The sequence below is a fragment of the Pan troglodytes genome, chromosome 13, assembly GCF_028858775.2.
Source record: "Pan troglodytes isolate AG18354 chromosome 13, NHGRI_mPanTro3-v2.0_pri, whole genome shotgun sequence".
In the NCBI taxonomy this organism is placed as follows: Eukaryota; Metazoa; Chordata; class Mammalia; order Primates; family Hominidae; genus Pan; species Pan troglodytes.
The window spans coordinates 135,755,282-135,773,128 of NC_072411.2; the positions used below are offsets into that span (position 1 = coordinate 135,755,282).

Genomic DNA, 17,847 nt, shown 5'->3' on the forward strand with positions numbered 1-17,847 from the left:
AGCAAGAGAAACCCATCTTTGTACAATACCTATTTATGCTGCTTTATAGATGCACTCTTCTTTTAAAATGCATCCCCTTTTTTTTATTGATATATATCTAGTTGAAATTGTCCTCTATTTCAACTAGGTTGTCATGTGCCTCAAAGTCAAAGCCAGATCAACTATCACCCCTCCTGACACTACAGTCCTCTGTATAGAATAGGAACTTACTAATTATGACTATCAACTGTTTTTGTTTAGAGGCAGTTTAGTGGAAGAGGTTCTTTCTTGTTTTATTAATTCTATGATCAACATTTTCTATAATTAATATGCTCCATAATCATGTGATCAAACAGATGTACTCCTACACTAGCAATTAGAAACAAAATAAAATAAAAAGCTAATTTAGATTAAGAGGTACTTTAAAGATGTTTATTTAAATTTCTGATGCAGAAGAAAAAAGAAGCCTTTTTCACATCTGAGGGCTCTAAAACTACATGATATAAGCTCTCTTCTGGCTTTGACGTCTAAACTCAAGTCAGTGCTCATCTGTGATGTTCAGATGTACATATGGTGGCCGCTTGATGGGTGTCAGTTATTTTAATAATTTATTTGCTTAAAATATTAAACTTTTTAAGTGGGCAGCATTTTAAAATGTCTAGTACAGGCAAAAGACAAGGTGTACACAAAGATGCCAAGTGACTTTTTTCCATTAATACAGAAATCCAAAAGTAAAATGAATGTGGACTTCCTAGATAAGTGCTCAATTTCTTCAATTATTTCAGTTTTGTTACATCAAAGTATGTTAAAATCATCTGACAAACTATCTTTTATAAAACAAGAAACAATTACATTAACTAACTCTGGGAAAATTATTTATTTGGTTACGTCAATAATAGCCTCAGGGGCAACAGAATATTAGAACCTTTGAGTGGTAATTCAAACAACAAAAAAAAAAACCCCAAAAAGCTCAGCAATTTGGCTTGAAGTAAAGGAAGGCCCATTTGTGAAGATCCTGAATTTAAGAATGTTTAGAAAAAGATTACTTTTTTTACACAGAAACTCAATAGCTAGCTAATAAATGTTCTATTCTGAATAAACATATAAGAATGATTTGTGATAAGAAATAATTACTCTTTTCACCCAGACCTTGGTATGTACAGCAATGTTATAAAAAACATTTTTAAATGGCTTATAAAGTAGGTTGACTTTGTAATTAATTTGTTTTCAAAACCTTTTCTTTCCCTATGTCTTAAGGATTACAGATTCTAGACTAGTGAATTTCCATTTGCCTCTTGACTTTCTAGATGCATAAATTCATCATTACATGTAAAATAAACTAAATCCAAATTAGTGGTACCAATTAATGGTGAGCTTTCTAAATGCAGGGTAAACTTCTAATTTTATTCTTAAATTTTCATTTCAAATATTTTAAAGAAGGGTTTAATAAAAAGAACTGGGAACAAATCTATACTTTGGAAATTCAAAATGACTAAATAAATCAGTGGTTCTCAAACAGGGTCAATCTTGCCCATGCTGTCCACCCAGGAGACATATTTGGCTTTGTCTGAAGACAGTTTTGGTTGTCACAACTGAGAGGGGGAGTGAGGATGCTACTGTCATCCAATAGGTAGAGGGCAGGGATGCTGCTAAACACCCTAATGCACGAGACAGTCTCCCACAACAAAGAATGATTTAACTAAAAATGTCAATAGTGCCAAGGTTTAGAGATTCTCACAATAAACCAACTGAAAATCAGGTCAATAATAAATTCAATCTTGAGAGGGGAAAAGAAAGAATTTAAAAATAAAATAGTTCAAACCTGTTCACAAAAGGGCTTGAGATTGATCCGGAGAGGGAATGTGTAACAGCTAGTTTCCTTGTAGCGTTCGCATTTCACAAAATCAAAATTAAATCTTAGTAATGAAACAGTAAGAAAAGGAGGCAGCTTACGTAATTTGGCCGACTGTTAAAAGAAAAATTTACAAAGCTTTTTAAAAACAGGGTTATATAAAAGGATACATAATGTTTCTTAAGGTCTGAAAAAACAACCTATGACACAGTTCTAAGAGAAATATTACATAAACTCATTACCATGGATTCAACATAACTCGATGTCAACTCATCTATTTTATGGGTCTAAAGGTGGAGCCACTCATTTGTGCTTACAATTAATAATTCACAAGCCAGTTTTATCTTTAATGTTGATATCCTGAAATACTATTTGATGAGTGGTGCCTATTTCCTGCCCAATTTCTGGCCTTTCACCTTCATCCTTGGTGTCTCCACTTTACCTGGCAGGTCTACAGTTCTTTTTAATCAGTGAAGAACTGGAGCTCTTAACCTGGGACCTAGGAACCTGTTTTAAAGGATCTGAAATGATACAAAAATTATATATGCATTTGTATTTTTCTGAGGAGAAGATTCATAGCTTTCATGAGACTTGCAAAAGGCCTCTAACTTCCCCAAGGGCTAAGATCTATTGATTGGGATTAAGCTGCTTTTTAAGAGTATCAACTGTGCCGAACCTCTTGGATTATTGGTCTGTGAGGAGAAAAAAAATCCTCCTTGATATGTAAAATTACCCATAATCATATATATCTAACAGTGCTAAAAATATATTTAAAAAAAACAGTTTCACAAATCTAGTGGGTAAAAAAAAAAGATGAATGAAAAAAAAGAAAAACAGGCCGGGCGCGGTGGCTCACGCCTGTAATCCCAGCACTTTGGGAGGCTGAGGCGGGCGGATCATGAGGTCAGGAGATCGAGACCATCCTGGCTAACACGGTGAAACCCCGTCTCTACTAAAAATACAAAAAATTAGCCGGGCGTGGTAGCGGGCGCCTGTAGTCCCAGCTACTCGGGAGGCTGAGGCAGGAGAATGGCGTGAACCCGGGAGGCGGAGCTTGCAGTGAGCCGAGATCGCGCCACTGCACTCCAGCCTGGGCGACAGAGCGAGACTCCGTCTCAAAAAAAAAAAAAAAAAGAAAAAGAAAAACAAAAAACCCCAGCAATATAACAACATGGTAGATTTTCAAACAAGCTCTAAAAATGCATCTTAAAAAACTGAGTAATTCAACTATAATGTGGCTGAGAAAAGACTGCTTAGGACAAGAAAATATGCATTTATTTAGCAGTACAGCCAAACATAAACTTAGAATGCAACAAATCCAATGCATAGAATAGAATATAAATTTAGAAGTATCAAGATCAAAAAACTTCCACTGAAAAAGAATTAAAGAAATGTGATAAAAGGTATATTTAAAAACTGCATTTGTTTAGCAAAAGGTTCTTATTTTGTAATGTGAACATGAAGTCTAACCAAAAGCTGAATGTGTAGGTATCTTTCCAACACTGTTCCAAACTCTGAAGTTTATACACCAAAGTGAAATACAAAATAAATAAGCAAATGATAAACCTCTCTCTTTGGGTTTGATGAAGGGGCAAAAACTGGATGGAAATACATGTGAAACAGTATAAAATTCAATCTTCCCGTGAAAGCTATAGGCATAGGGTTTAAGGTTTTATTATACTTTCATCTATAATCTCCAGGGTACAAAATCAGTATTGTGTATTATCTAAATCAATGCTCATTTTATTTGCTGGAAAAATTCAATAACTGTCAGCTATAGGAATAGTGCTATCTCTGTCATAATGAAGTGACTGCTTAAATATGTCTCTTGTGGTAGCTGTTTAAGACAATGTTCAGTAACCCACTGAGTGAACTGAGCTCAAGTTGATGATGTTTATGAACAGCTCATCACATCACCCACAGCAGTGGGAACGTCACCACTGCAGATAATAACGACAGCAGCAGGGTTGATGCCATATTGGCCATAGGTACAAGAAGCTGAGAAGGAAGGGACAGAGAAGGTTAGAGACAGCACATCCAGGCCACAGGAAATGGTATTAATATACATACATAGACATAGATACATTTATCTATAATAATCATTTTTATATTAATGTTAATGAATTACTAGTATTTAGCAATTAACTAGCATTGGTAATGCTTTTGGTGGAAATTAAGTGTGTGAAAAATACATTAAAGAACAATTCCATAGTGAGAAATCACAGGGAATTGTGAAAAGGAAATATAAATGAATGGCTGCTAGAAGATAAAATGGGAAAAAAACCCACAAAACATTTTTTAAAAATCTGTCCTCCAAAAAGAGTTATTCAGATGTCCGTCTCCTTTAGAACAAATAGATATCCTGGACCCAAAGGGCTTGGACAGTAAAGCACAGAGACAGACCTCACATCAGTACTGGGATAAAACACCAATATGTGGCAGAGGGATTTTCAGAAATGCCAAAGTGCTGATATAATAAATCCCTGCCATATCAGAAAGGAGCTGGAATGTGCAAAACTTAAGATGCATGAAAATAACACCAGGGAGGTGTTCCACTAAGCTAAACAGTAGTTGCCTCTCATTTCTCCTCTTATCAAAGTATCTCTTCTTTCCTGGAATGGAAAATAACTATGAATTATACTACAGGAATGGCTACTGATATATGAATGTGATGAATAAATTTGAGAAATGTCAGAATTCTGTTTATTGGTTTGTTTTACTTTTCCCTCTTAGCTCTCACATGGCAAAAGATATCAGTTGCTTTAGTCCTGACTTTCTTTCGTCTTATATTTTGCTTGACTGTACAGAAAGAAAATCAGAAGTATTCTGTTAAATTCCTTAATTAGCAAGTTAAGTACTCCCACCTGGGGGAGGAGGTAAGGCTATACTGGATTTGCCAGAGTGAGGAAGAACATATGTCAAGATTATAAAATAACTGTATATTAAGAAAATGAAGACAGCCATCTATTTTCATAGTAGTAAAGAAACCAAAGCTCAACAAGCTTCTCAGTGACAGAAATAAAAATATATACATCTTTTTTCACAGCAGTAATTGCAAAAAGGAGGGATACTTACGAAACACTGAGGTACAAATAAAGTTTTCCCCAGAGAAAAGGAAGTTGGGTGAACTGTTGGGTTGAAAGCCTTAAAAATTCATTATTGTAAAAAATTAAAATACAGAAAATGATGTAAATATCTTTTCAATCCTTAGTGTCAACAGCTTCAAGTATATCCTCGAGACTTTTTCATACAAGTTGACTTCTACTAACTACAAAGTGGGGACCCTGGGAAAAAGCAGTTATCTGTCCTTACCTTTGCTGCTTTAACCAGCCTGTCACAAGTTCCACAGTGGTACAAGTTGTCACAATCAAAAACTTCCTCTTCTACATACATGTTCCAGAGAGCATCTTCCAAACCGGATACATTTTTGACTGCTACTGTTAGATCTAAGAAGTCTTCCTGAAATAGACATGAATATAATATTGAAAAACAATTTCAGAGGTTTACAAACACATCATCAACTCACATATATATTGGGAATAATCAGATATATGTTTTCTAGAACATTACAAATAAAGATGTAGATCTCCTGATTAGATGTTGTGAAGTTCATAACACTAAATTATCCTTCTTTTGAAACTGAACTATAATTTAGCTTAAAATCTATCAGAAAAATATAAGAAAAGTTTATGAATTTACCAAAGATACAATAAAATCTGTTTTATGAGGAAATATAAACCACAATAAGACACGTATCTGAATTCAGAAGTGCATATATACAAGGTATACAGTACTGTTTTAGACTAGACTATAAGAGCAAGGGCAGGGTTGAATTTTCTAATGTAAACTCCATTTCTTTATTTTCTTTTGCTAGGGTTGCCTTAAGATATACTAAAGAAGTTATAAGAAAAAAAAATTATATGACCAGCCTGGCCAATATGGTGAAACCCTATCTCTACTAAAAATACAAAAAAAATTAGCTGGGTGTGGTGGTGCATGCCTGTAGTCCCAGCTACTTGGGAGGCTGAGGCAGGAGAATTGCTTGAACCTGGGAGGCGGAGGTCGCAGTGAGCTGAGATTGCACCACTGCACTCCAGCCTGGGCAACAGAGTGAGACTCCATCTCAAAAAAAAGAATTACGTTAAGCTAGGATAAGAAGGTCTTCCTATGAAAATTCAAGAGAATAGTCTGTAAAAAGAGGGTTTATGAAATCTGCTATAACTACATTTGAATCACAATATTTCTAGTAATAATCACTTACAATTTGGCAAATTTAATTTATATTTATAGTTCTGTATGTGTGTGCAACAGCTTTATTTTAAGAGATTTTGGGGAATGAAAATAGGGCACTTGTTAACTCATGGTGAAGATTTCAAGTACTAAAAGTAACATTTATACAGTATATGGTTTATAATATATATGTGAAAAGTTAATGTGTTTAATTTATAATGGCCTTACATATGTTGTTTTGAAAATACTGATTTACTACATCATAGCTAAGTCAAGCATGTAGTAATTCAAAGACACACACAACATCTTAATTATTTCCGAAGTTAAAAAATCACTTTTTTTTGTTGTTGTTGTTTGAGACGGAGCCTTGCTCTGCCGCCAGGCTGGAGCACAGTGGCGCAATCTCGGGTCACTGCAACCTCCACCTCCTGGGTTCAAGCGATTCTCCTGCCTCAGCATCCTGAAAATCACATATTTTTATATACACATCTATTTTCAAAAAAGCAATTAACACATTTGAAAATGCTAATTTTGGGCCAGGCGCGGTGGCTCATGCCTGTAATCCCAGCACTTTGGGAGGCCAAGGTGGGCAGATCATGAGGTCAGGAGATCGAGACCATTCTGGCTAACATGGTGAAACCCCGTCTCTACTAAAAAAAATACAAAAAATTAGCCAGGCATGGTGGCGGGCACCTGTAGTCCCAGCTACTCGGGAGGCTAAGGCAGGAGAATGGTGTGAACCTGGGAGGTGGAACTTGCAGTGAGCCGAGATCGTGCCACTGCACTCCAGCCTGGGCGACAAAGCAAGACTCCATCTCAAAAAAAAAAAAAAAAGAAAAGAAAATGGTAATTTTGTCCTCATACAAATACACAAACTTCCTTGGCATAAATAACAAAAGCAGCCTTTTATTAAAGGATCAGTGATGAATTCAGTGATAATTGACTATATAAGATTTGTAGGGCAAACAGGATTATATTTACATGAGCAAATTTCCAATTTCTAATTTCTAATTAGATTAAATGGGCAATATGTCTCATTACAAAGAACTGAAGGTTATACTAATTAACACAGGATTATAATAGCTTTATATATAATATATAAACATAAACACACATATATAAATGAACTTTCTGAAGAATATTAATAAACTAAATCCCATATTTAATTAAAAATGTTTGTCAAATTAAACACTCCTCGGTCTTCAGTATTATCTATTTTTATTACCTCCCTAATTAACTGTCTTTACAATATTCCAACGATGATGACGCTGGCTTCTCACATGATGCCACAGTCTTCTATTTGTAAATATCCCCCAAATCTATTTTCCAAATATTAGGGTACTGAATAAAAGATTAAGTTTCAAGATATTTGCTTCTTTCAATCTACATGGAGAAATCCGGATTATAGGCTCATGATTTAGGTGTAGTTAGAAGAAAAAAAAACTCAATAAATTACTTGTAGTAATAAACACTTTAATCCTTGTGTGGTATTATATATCATACATTTAATTACACGGATTATAATTTACAACATAACTTATTACTAAAATACTCTGGCATATTTACCTGCCTCTCGCTGACGTTCTTACATTCTTTACAAACAATCTGGTTAACAATGGTTCCGTGATACAGACGATTGATGAGGTCATGACCGGAGGTCCCAACTAAAGAAGTTTCCAAAGCGCTGAAGAGGATTCGATTCAGTTCCTGCACATCATGTTGCCTCATTTCCTATAAAACAGGTAACTTTTAGATGTAATTCCGGGCTTCAGATTTTTTAAAACATTAAAAAAACAAACATTAGTCAATAAAAACTCAAGATTTATCAAGCAATCCGAAGATCAGATATAAGAATGACTCAGCAGAACAAGCTGAGCTGGTTAAGAGATTACCACCTATTTTTATTTATACTAAAAAATGAAAATATGAACAGGCTGGGTTCAGTGTGTACATATAACTCAATTCCTTTGACACCCAGAATGTGCATTTATTCTTGTGGGAAACCACACACATGTTCATGCCACAGAAAGCAGAGAGGGATATACCAGGCACAGACCAGTGTCTAAGAGCTGGCAGTGTCTGCACAGGAACACCTCACTGAGATCAGAGCACATGTGAATAGTCCGAATTATCAACAATAGAAAAGAACTAGAATGTACTGCTTTGAAGTAAAAACAACTAAAACAAGACTAACACAGTGTTACTGAGAAAAAAATCCTGATGGAACTTGCTTTAATCCATTATGAGTCACGCAGTTGTGTGTGAACTTCTGCTTAAGAAAAATTTATAACCAAACCAAGGGGCACACCAAGACTGAGAAGTGGAGAAGAGGAGGAAGAGCAGCTGCGGGGAGGGCCAGGAGAGTGAGGCCCCAGGAAGCAGGAGGAGCTGAGGCTTTAAGGAGGGTGGTGAGTGCTGCTGAGAGCTCCTTCTGCTGAGAACAGAGAAGTGTCTTCTGGACTTGGCACAGGGATGTCACTGTTGACTTCAACCAAAAAAGTAGAAAGGAAGGAGAGGAAGAAATGGAGAGTTCAGAAGCAGAGGCAATAAGGGAAGACAATTTCAAAAATAAGTTTCAACCAAGAGCAATAGCTCATGCCTAAAATCTCAGCTACCTGGGAGGCCAGGGCAGCAGGATGCCTTGAACCCAGGGCTGCAGTGAGCTATGATCATTGCACTCCAGGCTGGTGACAGTGAGACCTCATCTCAAAAAAAAAAAAAAAAAAAAAAAAAAGTGTTTCATGTGAAGAGCAGCAGATAAAGTGGATGAAAGCTGGAGGACTTCTATCTTGCCTTTTAAAATACAAGACCCTCAAGGATGTAATTTATCTAATATCACTGGCTATGATGGGATAGAAAACTTGTGGAAGTTTTCAAGCTCTATTCCTAAACAATCCTACACTTCGCAAAGGTACCACAGAGACCTTCTCCTACCACTGCAGGTCCAGTCCTAGAGGATTTTCTGCAAGATCTTATTTAGACAAAAAACAAAAAAAATTTTCACAGCATTAAGAAGAAACCAGCAACTTAGTGAAGCTCATTATCAAAAACAAAGAAAAATCTATCAACCAATGACTAGATTAAAAAAAAAAAAAACGTGGCATATCCATCTAATAGAATCTCATTTGGCAATAAAATGGAATGAAGTATCAACACATACTACAACATGAATGAACCCTGAGAACAGTACTTTAAGTGAAAGAAGACTGTTACGAGACCACCTATTGGATCACTCCATTTCTATGAAATGTCCAGAATAGGCAAATTCATAGAGACAGAAAGGAGGTCAGTGGTTGCCAGCGGCTGAGTTGAGGGGGATGGAAAGTTACTGCTAATGGGTATGGAGTTTCTTTTTGGGGTGGTAAAAATTTTCTAAAATTGATTGTAGTGATGGTTGAACAACTCTGTGAATATGCTAAAAAACACCACTGAACTGTACCACTTAAAAGAGTGAATTTTGTGGCATGTAAATTATATCTCAATACAGTGTTTTTTTTGTTTGTTTTTGTTGTTAATCGGATTAACGCCAAATACCAGCCCTACACCAGAAATTTAACATACTTGTTTAGGGAATGTATTATTACCCCATTTTGCTTCAAAGTCCATGCCTTACCTCCTTAATCACATAGTTAGTATCACCTAGTTAAGGAGTGTTCCTGGTTAGAAGACTACCCTTCAGAGTTTACCATTAAAGGCAATATAACAGTATTCCTATCATTTGCTCTTTAACTTCTGTGACAGTTGCCTATACCTGTCTTTGCAGGATTACATCCATCTATTCCATATAAAAATGGTAGACTGGGATTTGTTTGGATTTGTATAGCTATAACAGCTCATCAATATGTGCAACAAGCACCTTTACTCATTGCTGACAAGTGTGTAGTGTTTGTATACAGTAGAATGCCTTTTAGAACTCAAACAGGAAAGTGAGAGAAAGCCCATATACAGCAAGATTCATAAAGAAAATGGAGAAGGTCAGGAGAAAGTCAGGACAGGAATAAAAAGACCTGCCAAGAACCATTTCACTTTTTTGACTGAAGCAAACCTTCAAATCAGAACATGTGGATTCAAACACAAAGCACATAACAAAGAATTTTTGAAAATTTACTTACAATGTAATTGATCCATTATTGTTGGTCAAAGACTAAAAAACTGATCAACAGTTTCCTATATAAATGGTAGGTAATTTCCATGTAATAGGTGTTGTATCTCAACTAGACTACATAAAGACTCTTAGGGTAGAAATTGTAAAAATCAGCTCTTGTACTTCTCCCCGTTTTTCCAATCTTCTCCCCAGCCCCAAATCACAGCCATTCATAAAAACCTATATACAGCAAGTGTCTAAAAATATATATCTCTGGCTTGTAATTTTTTAATGTGAGAAGGAAACATTCAAACAATATGTTGAGACCCTAAGACAAAATTAGAGGAAGTTAGATAACATTAAACCAGCCTTATTCTTTCCTCTATTGCTGGTAACTCTTCCTTAAAGAGCTGATCCTCGTACCTCATTACTGGTCCACCCAAAGCTGTCAGTGAGGTCTGTTGTGGATGCAGCTTCCTGGTCTAAGAGCAGAAGCTGAGCAAACAAGCGCTGTAACTGTAAAGGGATGATTCGAACCTGAATGAGAAACAAACACATTTCTAAATGAATTCTTTAAGTGTTGATTGAGGCTTTTGAAAACAATTGCATACTAGCTTTTTTATATCTCCCAGTTCATTCAGGAGAAAGTTTATAAATATCCTATTGTAAGGGAAAAACTAATTATGATTCAGTTCTTCTGTGAAAATTATAATTCAATCTAAAAAATAATAGTTATTTGGAGTTTTCTACCTTGATATGGTTCAGATAAACATTAAAACTCAAACAGGCCTTAATAAACCACTCAACTGATTACAGATTGACAGTAGTTTGAATCTCTTCTAATAGTCCATTATTTCTCTAAAATACCTCTGATACACATAATTTCCCCTCTGTAGAAATTTGCCAGGCACAATACTGTATCTCACTCTGGAGTTCTCAGCACACCCTGCCTCACTTTCTCCTGGCTCCAAGCGAGTTCCTGCCTTACTTGATGTGGTGAGGGCTGGGGCAGACTGAGCAATGTTGCTCAGAGTCTGGTCTGTAGGCTAGACTTTAAGTATTGAAAGGAGAATAAGCATTTAGAAATTGTAACAGCAATTTGACATTCCCATGGCATTTTTATTATATACTAGAAAAGTGCTAATCTGCAACAGATTGGGAATAAAAAGAAATACACAAAAACAGGTCCTTTGCCACACAGGTAGCCTGAGAAGTACTGGGCTAGATCATGAAAGACTCCTAAGAAGTACAAATTTGAGCCTGAACATGATAAGAAACTTTTGAGTTATGTTTAAGCAGGGAGGAACATGATTAGATATGCACTTTAAATATCACCACAATAACAAACAAAATAATTAATTAACTCATTACTCAATTTATTTCCAGAGTACCAAATTGAAAGAATACTAGCCTCTATTTTTTTGTGTGTGGGGCGGAGAGGTCGGTATTGTTGCAAAAAAAGTGCTTTAAATAGACTTCTGGGGGAAGCTAATGTGGATGTTCTGCAAATATTTCCTTCACCAGAAGAAAGAATAAGCATAGTAAAGAGTGTTACATGTTTATAAAGCAGTAGCAGTATTGTACTTGGAAAACTGATTCTTTCTCGGAAGGCAAATTCCATTACCCATAGGGTACAGGCCAAGTCACTTTCTGGAAATAAAGAGCATATTTGATAATTAATAAAATTATTGCTTTGTGAACAAGTCACTTAATTCCTTCTTTAAAAAAAAAATTTCTTGAATACGCTAAAACACCCCAGTAAATCATAGATGTAATATCTTTGCATTGGGTTTATCCTTATCTTCAAACAAACCAAGCTCTTCTGGGCCAAGAGAAAATACAGTTCATATGGAACCAAAAAAGAGCCCGCATCACCAAGTCAATCCTAAGCCAAAAGAACAAAGCTGGAGGCATCACACTACCTGACTTCAAACTATACTACAAGGTTACAGTAACCAAAACAGCATGGTACTGGTACCAAAACAGAGATATAGATCAATGGAACAGAACAGAGCCCTCACAAATAATGCCACATATCTACAACTATCTGATCTTCGACAAACCTGAGAAAAACAAGCAATGGGGAAAGGATTCCCTATTTAATAAATGGTGCTGGGAAAACTGGCTAGCCATATGTAGAAAGCTGAAACTGGATCCCTTCCTTACACCTTATACAAAAATCAATTCAAGATGGATTAAAGACTTAAACGTTAGACCTAAAACCATAAAAACCCTAGAAGAAAACCTAGGCATTACCATTCAGGACATAGGCATGGGCAAGGACTTCATGTCTAAAACACCAAAAGCAATGGCAACAAAAGCCAAAATTGACAAATGGGATCTAATTAAACTAAAGAGCTTCTGCACAGCAAAAGAAACTACCATCAGAGTGAACAGGCAACCTACAAAATGGGAGAAAATTTTCGCAACCTACTCATCTGACAAAAGGGCTAATATCCAGAATCTACAATGAACTCAAACAAATTTACAAGAAAAAAACAAACAACCCCATCAAAAAGTGGGCAAAGGACATGAACAGACACTTCTCAAAAGAAGACATTTATGCAGCCAAAAAATACATGAAAAAATGCTCACCATCACTGGCCATCAGAGAAATGCAAATCAAAACCACAATGAGATACCATCTTACACCAGTTAGAATGGCAATCATTAAAAAGTCAGGAAACAACAGGTGCTGGAGAGGATGTGGAGAAATAGGAACACTTTTACACTGTTGGTGGGACTGTAAACTAGTTCAACCATTGTGGAAGTCAGTGTGGCGATTCCTCAGGGATCTAGAACTAGAAATACCATTCAACCCAGCCATCCTATTACTGGGTATATACCCAAAGGACTATAAATCATGCTGCTATAAAGACACATGCACACGTATGTTTATTGAGGCATTATTCACAATAGCAAAGACTTGGAACCAACCCAAATGTCCAACAATGATAGACTGGATTAAGAAAATGTGGCACATATACACCATGGAATACTATGCAGCCATAAAAAATGATGAGTTCATGTCCTTTCTAGGGAAATGGATGAAATTGGAAATCATCCTCAGTAAACCACTGCAAGAACAAAAAACCAAACACCGCATATTCTCACTCATAGGTGGGAATTGAACAATGAGAACACATGGACACAGGAAGGGGAACATCACACTCTGGGGACTGTTGTGGGTTGGGGGGAGGGGGGAGGGATAGCATTGGGAGATATACCTAATGCTAGATGACGAGTTGGTGGGTGCAGCACACGACCATGGCACATGTATACATATGTAACTAACATGCACATTGTGCACATGTACCCTAAAACTTAAAGTATAATAATAATAAAAAAAAAATACCTTTGCATCGGGTTTATCCTTATCTTCAAACAAACCAAGCTCTTCTGGGCCAAGAGAAAATAGAGCTTCTAAAGAAAAAGGTAGAATCAGAGATGCAAATGACATCATTTCATTTTTAAAAATTGTTTTAGAAAGCCAAGACCACCTTTAAGTAAAATCAAGTAGATTCAGAAATATGATTGTGGCAATATTTATACCTTACTCTATACACTTTACTTTCTTGTAACATTTTTAACCAGTGACTCTAAGAAAATAGTGTCATGCTAAGGCTTCAGCATTTCCTAATTCTAGGAAAGGAAAATAATCTTTATGCATAAAACTAAAAACAGTAACATCAGAAATCTTTCATGGCTTCCCACTGTCTATGGCATCAGGTCCCAAAAGCCCAGGAATCTCAGGAAATACAGTAGTGTTGCAGTTTTCCTGCCACATGTAAGGCTAACAACCATCCTTTCGTGGGAAGGATCCCCTTTTACTCTGAGATGCCCTTTTTTTTGGTGTGAAAATGTCTTTTCCGTGTTGAAGGTAATAACAGATGGCAGTGGTCTTATCTGGAAAAAGAAGTTGGCAACCCCATGGAAGTCTCCAGAATTTCTTTATCACCCAACATCTAGGTGATGTGCCACCCAATGGGACATACCTGAATCTTTTGAGAAGTCTGTATCCGAGCCTAGGTAGGAACTCTTACTGGGAAATTCTGATATACTCTAGGGATACAAGGAATGGGATAAATGTGTCTCCCTATTGAAAAACTATTGCTACCCTAGTGCTTACTGTTAATGAATGTTATATTCTTTCTAAGTGCTGGGACTCGGCAAAAATGAACTACAAATCTACAAGTTAAAGCATAAAACCATACAAAAACTTTTATAATAATCTCCCAGTACTCTCAGCTACATTGTAATGGAGTACAATGGAACCCAATGTAGCCCTATTATTTAAAATACTATTCCAAAATTTCCCCCCCCACCAGTTCTCCGACAGTCCTTATCCTTTCCAAATTATACCTCCCTGTCAATCACCATCAGGATTCAGGCTAAGCTATACAAGCAGTGCACATTGTGCACTAAGATGTCAAATCATGTGCTTGGCCAGCAATCCCCTCTGCTAGAGAGGAAGTTGGCCTGGGACTCTCAGTACTACTCTTGCCTAATGGTACGCTCCATGACCCGCCCTACACTTCACCATCTTCCTCAGTCCCTTTGAGGCTACGTTTCTACTTCGAGTTGTCCTTTAACTTCAACTATATTAAAACCTGGAAAAGTGTTATCCCTATTAGAAATGTACTTATTAGTGCTGGAAATTTTTACTGGTGGAATTACTGATTGCATCAGGGAGATATTTTTATGGAGGGGATCGAGTCAAGGCTAAGAGGTACCACTTAAATCCCACATGCAATCCAACCCATTAAATTGCTCCTGGGAAGGTAACAGTGGTAAATATTTACTAAATCTCTGGAGGCAGCAAGTCTTTCTAAGCTTAGAAGCAACAGAAGAACCACAAAGATTTGATAAATGTGGTGGTAGTAGGGAAGAGGAACATGGCAAACCAGATAGGATGAGTCAGGCTGTCTGTCCTCCTAACATGGAGACACTGTGGAGAGCTGAGCTACAAAGCCATGTAGTGCTGGGGACCCCAATCAGGGCCAGATGAAGGCAAAGTAATGTTCACACTGAGCTCACGGGAACACAGCTCCTAGGACCCTTGTGGAGGAAGCTGGTTTGCAGAGATGGGATATGGGAGAAATATATAGAGAGAAACAGGGGCAAGAAATCAAGGGTCCAGTAAGGTCAGGCTGGCTTCTTGCAGTTGATTTCTGAGATCCCCTATATTCTTACAATAACCCCCCTTTTAAATTTAGCTAATTTGGGTTGTGGGTCTGTTTCTTGCACACAATCCCTTACCTAAAATCTCTGGGTCTTTGGAATTCAGAATTTCCAGAGTTTATAAAGATAATATGAAAAAAGTGTTTTTTATATATATATAAAATGTTACATTCCCAGCAGGGTCTGGGCCAGCTTCCATTAATCAAGCAGATTAATATTCCTGTAATGAATGTATGAATATTCACCCACATGAGATAACTAAAAACTGTAAATAGCCTCACACCAGGTCTGGTTCTGAAGCCAAACAAGCTCAGGTGAGATCAGATGAGGGTGTGAGCTTTCCAGATTTCAGAAATGCGTATGAACAACTGTGCACCCATATAAATAATATGACACCCTTCCCCACTCCAAAAGGTAGATATAATTGGTTGGATAACTCTGGCTTAAGTGTTTGTTATTCTAGAGAAATTTTAAAACTCAAACAGTGTAACAATAATGAAGACTAATACTTATGACAATTGTCTTTATGTTGTACTTTAAACTATAGGAATTAAAAAAGAAATATATTGCTTTATTTTTTTACTAAACATTATTGTCATCACCCAGGATATATTTAAGATTAAGCTTCACATTTCTCTGCAGAGGGAATTACCAATTTATATCTTACATGTGCAACAATAAACACATACTGTAGAATATATCTTTAAGATAATTGGTCTATTTGTGATTTTGCATAATTAATTACATGTAAAGAAGATGGTACATATTGCTAGTTAAATGTACGTAACATAGCATACCTCTGAATTCAGGTGTGAAATGAAGAGTCTGAAGAAGGGAATTGAGGTAACAGGTTCCACCCTGATTTCTGATTCCGCTTAAATTGGTGAATTCTCTAGGAGCAGGTGGCTCCAAAGCTTTAGTCTTTAATTTCTTCCCTTTTCCATACTGATTATTAGACACAGTGGAATACTCCTCTTCAAATAGGTCCCCAAACATTGTGAAACTAAATACTACCCTTAAAAAAAGTGACATATAAATGCTTTTATTTTTAAAATAAATTTTCCCCAAATCCCCCTACCTTACTTACACTTGGGAGTCCATTCTGTTGTTTCTTAGAACACAGGACTGTTTCTATGTACAGTAGTTGGGTTTTGGAGGCAGCAAGATCTAGATTTTTTTCACCCCTATCAGGATCCTAACTACCTGTGTGACCCTGGATATGTTAATCTGTTTTCTTATGTGTAAAATAGGATACCATCTGTCTCTTCGGGTCATTTAAACTATCAAATGACATAACGAAAGAAGGGCACTTAGTGTACAGGGTTTGGCCCACAATAAGTAACAGCTGTTTTTAAAAAGGCACGTTCACATCACTAATTTTTTTAAAAAAGAAAACCTGTCGCCACAACTAATCCACTGCTGGGATGGCAAAGCCAACCCTAGATTCTGAGAATCAACTCACTAAAATCTCTGCTTGTCACACCCTTCAGTACTATATACCAGATTATGACATTTAAATTAAACGGATCAAGTTAACTTTTTTTTGAGCACTTTAGTACATAGTCCCGAAGCTGTTGGGCCGGAAGTTAGTTCACTGGGGAGGGAGGGGGGAAGGGGAGCGGAGGGCGGGGAAGACTGCCATTACAATTATCAAGCCTAAAGGCCTTCCAGTATGTATCCACTAATCCCATCGTTAGCCCTGGGGGCCTAGGTGACTTCCCCAAGGTTTCACATCGAGTGTGGCAGAGGGTCACTTGGAGATGAGAAACGTAAAGCGCCTAGCATAGGTACCAAGTGACAGGAAGCGCTGAAATGCAATTATTTTGCTTTTCCTCAGAAGAAAACTAAAAAAACACAACTCGAGAGTCTAGCCTCGAGCTCGTTGTCTGCATTCCTGAATTCCCAACTCCTACGGCCGGCCGAGGCCCTCCAAGCCACCACAGGCCCAGGGGCGCAAAAAGGCAGAGGTCCCCGTGGCCCGAAACCACTGCCCCGACTCCAGGAGAGCGCCGCGTCCTCAGGCAGGCCGGGGCCGCCTCTCGCCTCGCCCTCCTCAGACTGGGCCACCAACACTGTCCCTACGCTTCCCACGTCCCTCCCAGGATCCCCGGGCGCCAGCCGCACTTACTGCCTAAAGCCCAGACCCCCGCCCTGGCCAAAACGCGAAGCGAACGAACCCGCCCCAACTGGGCGCCACCATGTTGGCGAGGGCGGGTCTCCAGAAAGTGATTTATGAATCGTGGACTATGCTTCCCAGGATGCCCCGCTGGAGCGCCGGCCCCTCGCACGGGGCCTTATGGGAAATGTAACTCTTCTGCTCTAAGAGTTTGGGAACTGGAGCGGGAGTGGACAAGGTGAGCTCGCTTACAAGTCCGCTGGTGAGTTCGCGGGTCCACTCGGCCACTCGCGGGACCACTCATTCGTTCACATTTATAAGATTATATAACCATAATCTTATATAAGATTATGGTTATGTAATCTTATATAAGGTTATGGTATAAAATGTAATCTTATGTAAGGT

At 37.5% G+C, this 17,847-nt stretch overlaps 1 protein-coding gene across 33 annotated transcripts in view; it reads right to left on the minus strand.

Moving 5' to 3' along the window:
- The window catches only part of USP40 (ubiquitin specific peptidase 40), a 91,540-nt gene extending 73,912 nt beyond the window's left edge, over positions 1-17,628 (minus strand). For 16 of the 33 annotated variants that reach the window (XR_010149936.1, XR_010149932.1, XR_010149935.1 and 13 more), the window contains exons 1-7: positions 17,455-17,594; positions 16,124-16,341; positions 13,501-13,568; positions 10,569-10,682; positions 7,628-7,792; positions 5,144-5,290; positions 1,802-1,945 (exon numbers count right to left, since the gene is read on the minus strand). Coding sequence is in view for 19 of the 33 variants with exons in the window: in XM_016950745.3 (XP_016806234.1) it covers positions 1,802-1,945; positions 5,144-5,290; positions 7,628-7,792; positions 10,569-10,682; positions 13,501-13,568; positions 16,124-16,322 (837 nt within the window). In the remaining 14 variants the exon portion in view is untranslated. Of the gene's footprint in view, positions 1-1,801; positions 1,946-5,143; positions 5,291-7,627; positions 7,793-10,568; positions 10,683-13,500; positions 13,569-14,140; positions 14,208-16,123; positions 16,342-17,454 lie in introns of those variants that run through there. The other 17 variants (XM_054679560.2, XM_063790886.1, XM_024355150.3 and 14 more) reach the window with 9 other exon arrangements.
- Between the last annotated feature and the right edge of the window lie 219 nt (positions 17,629-17,847).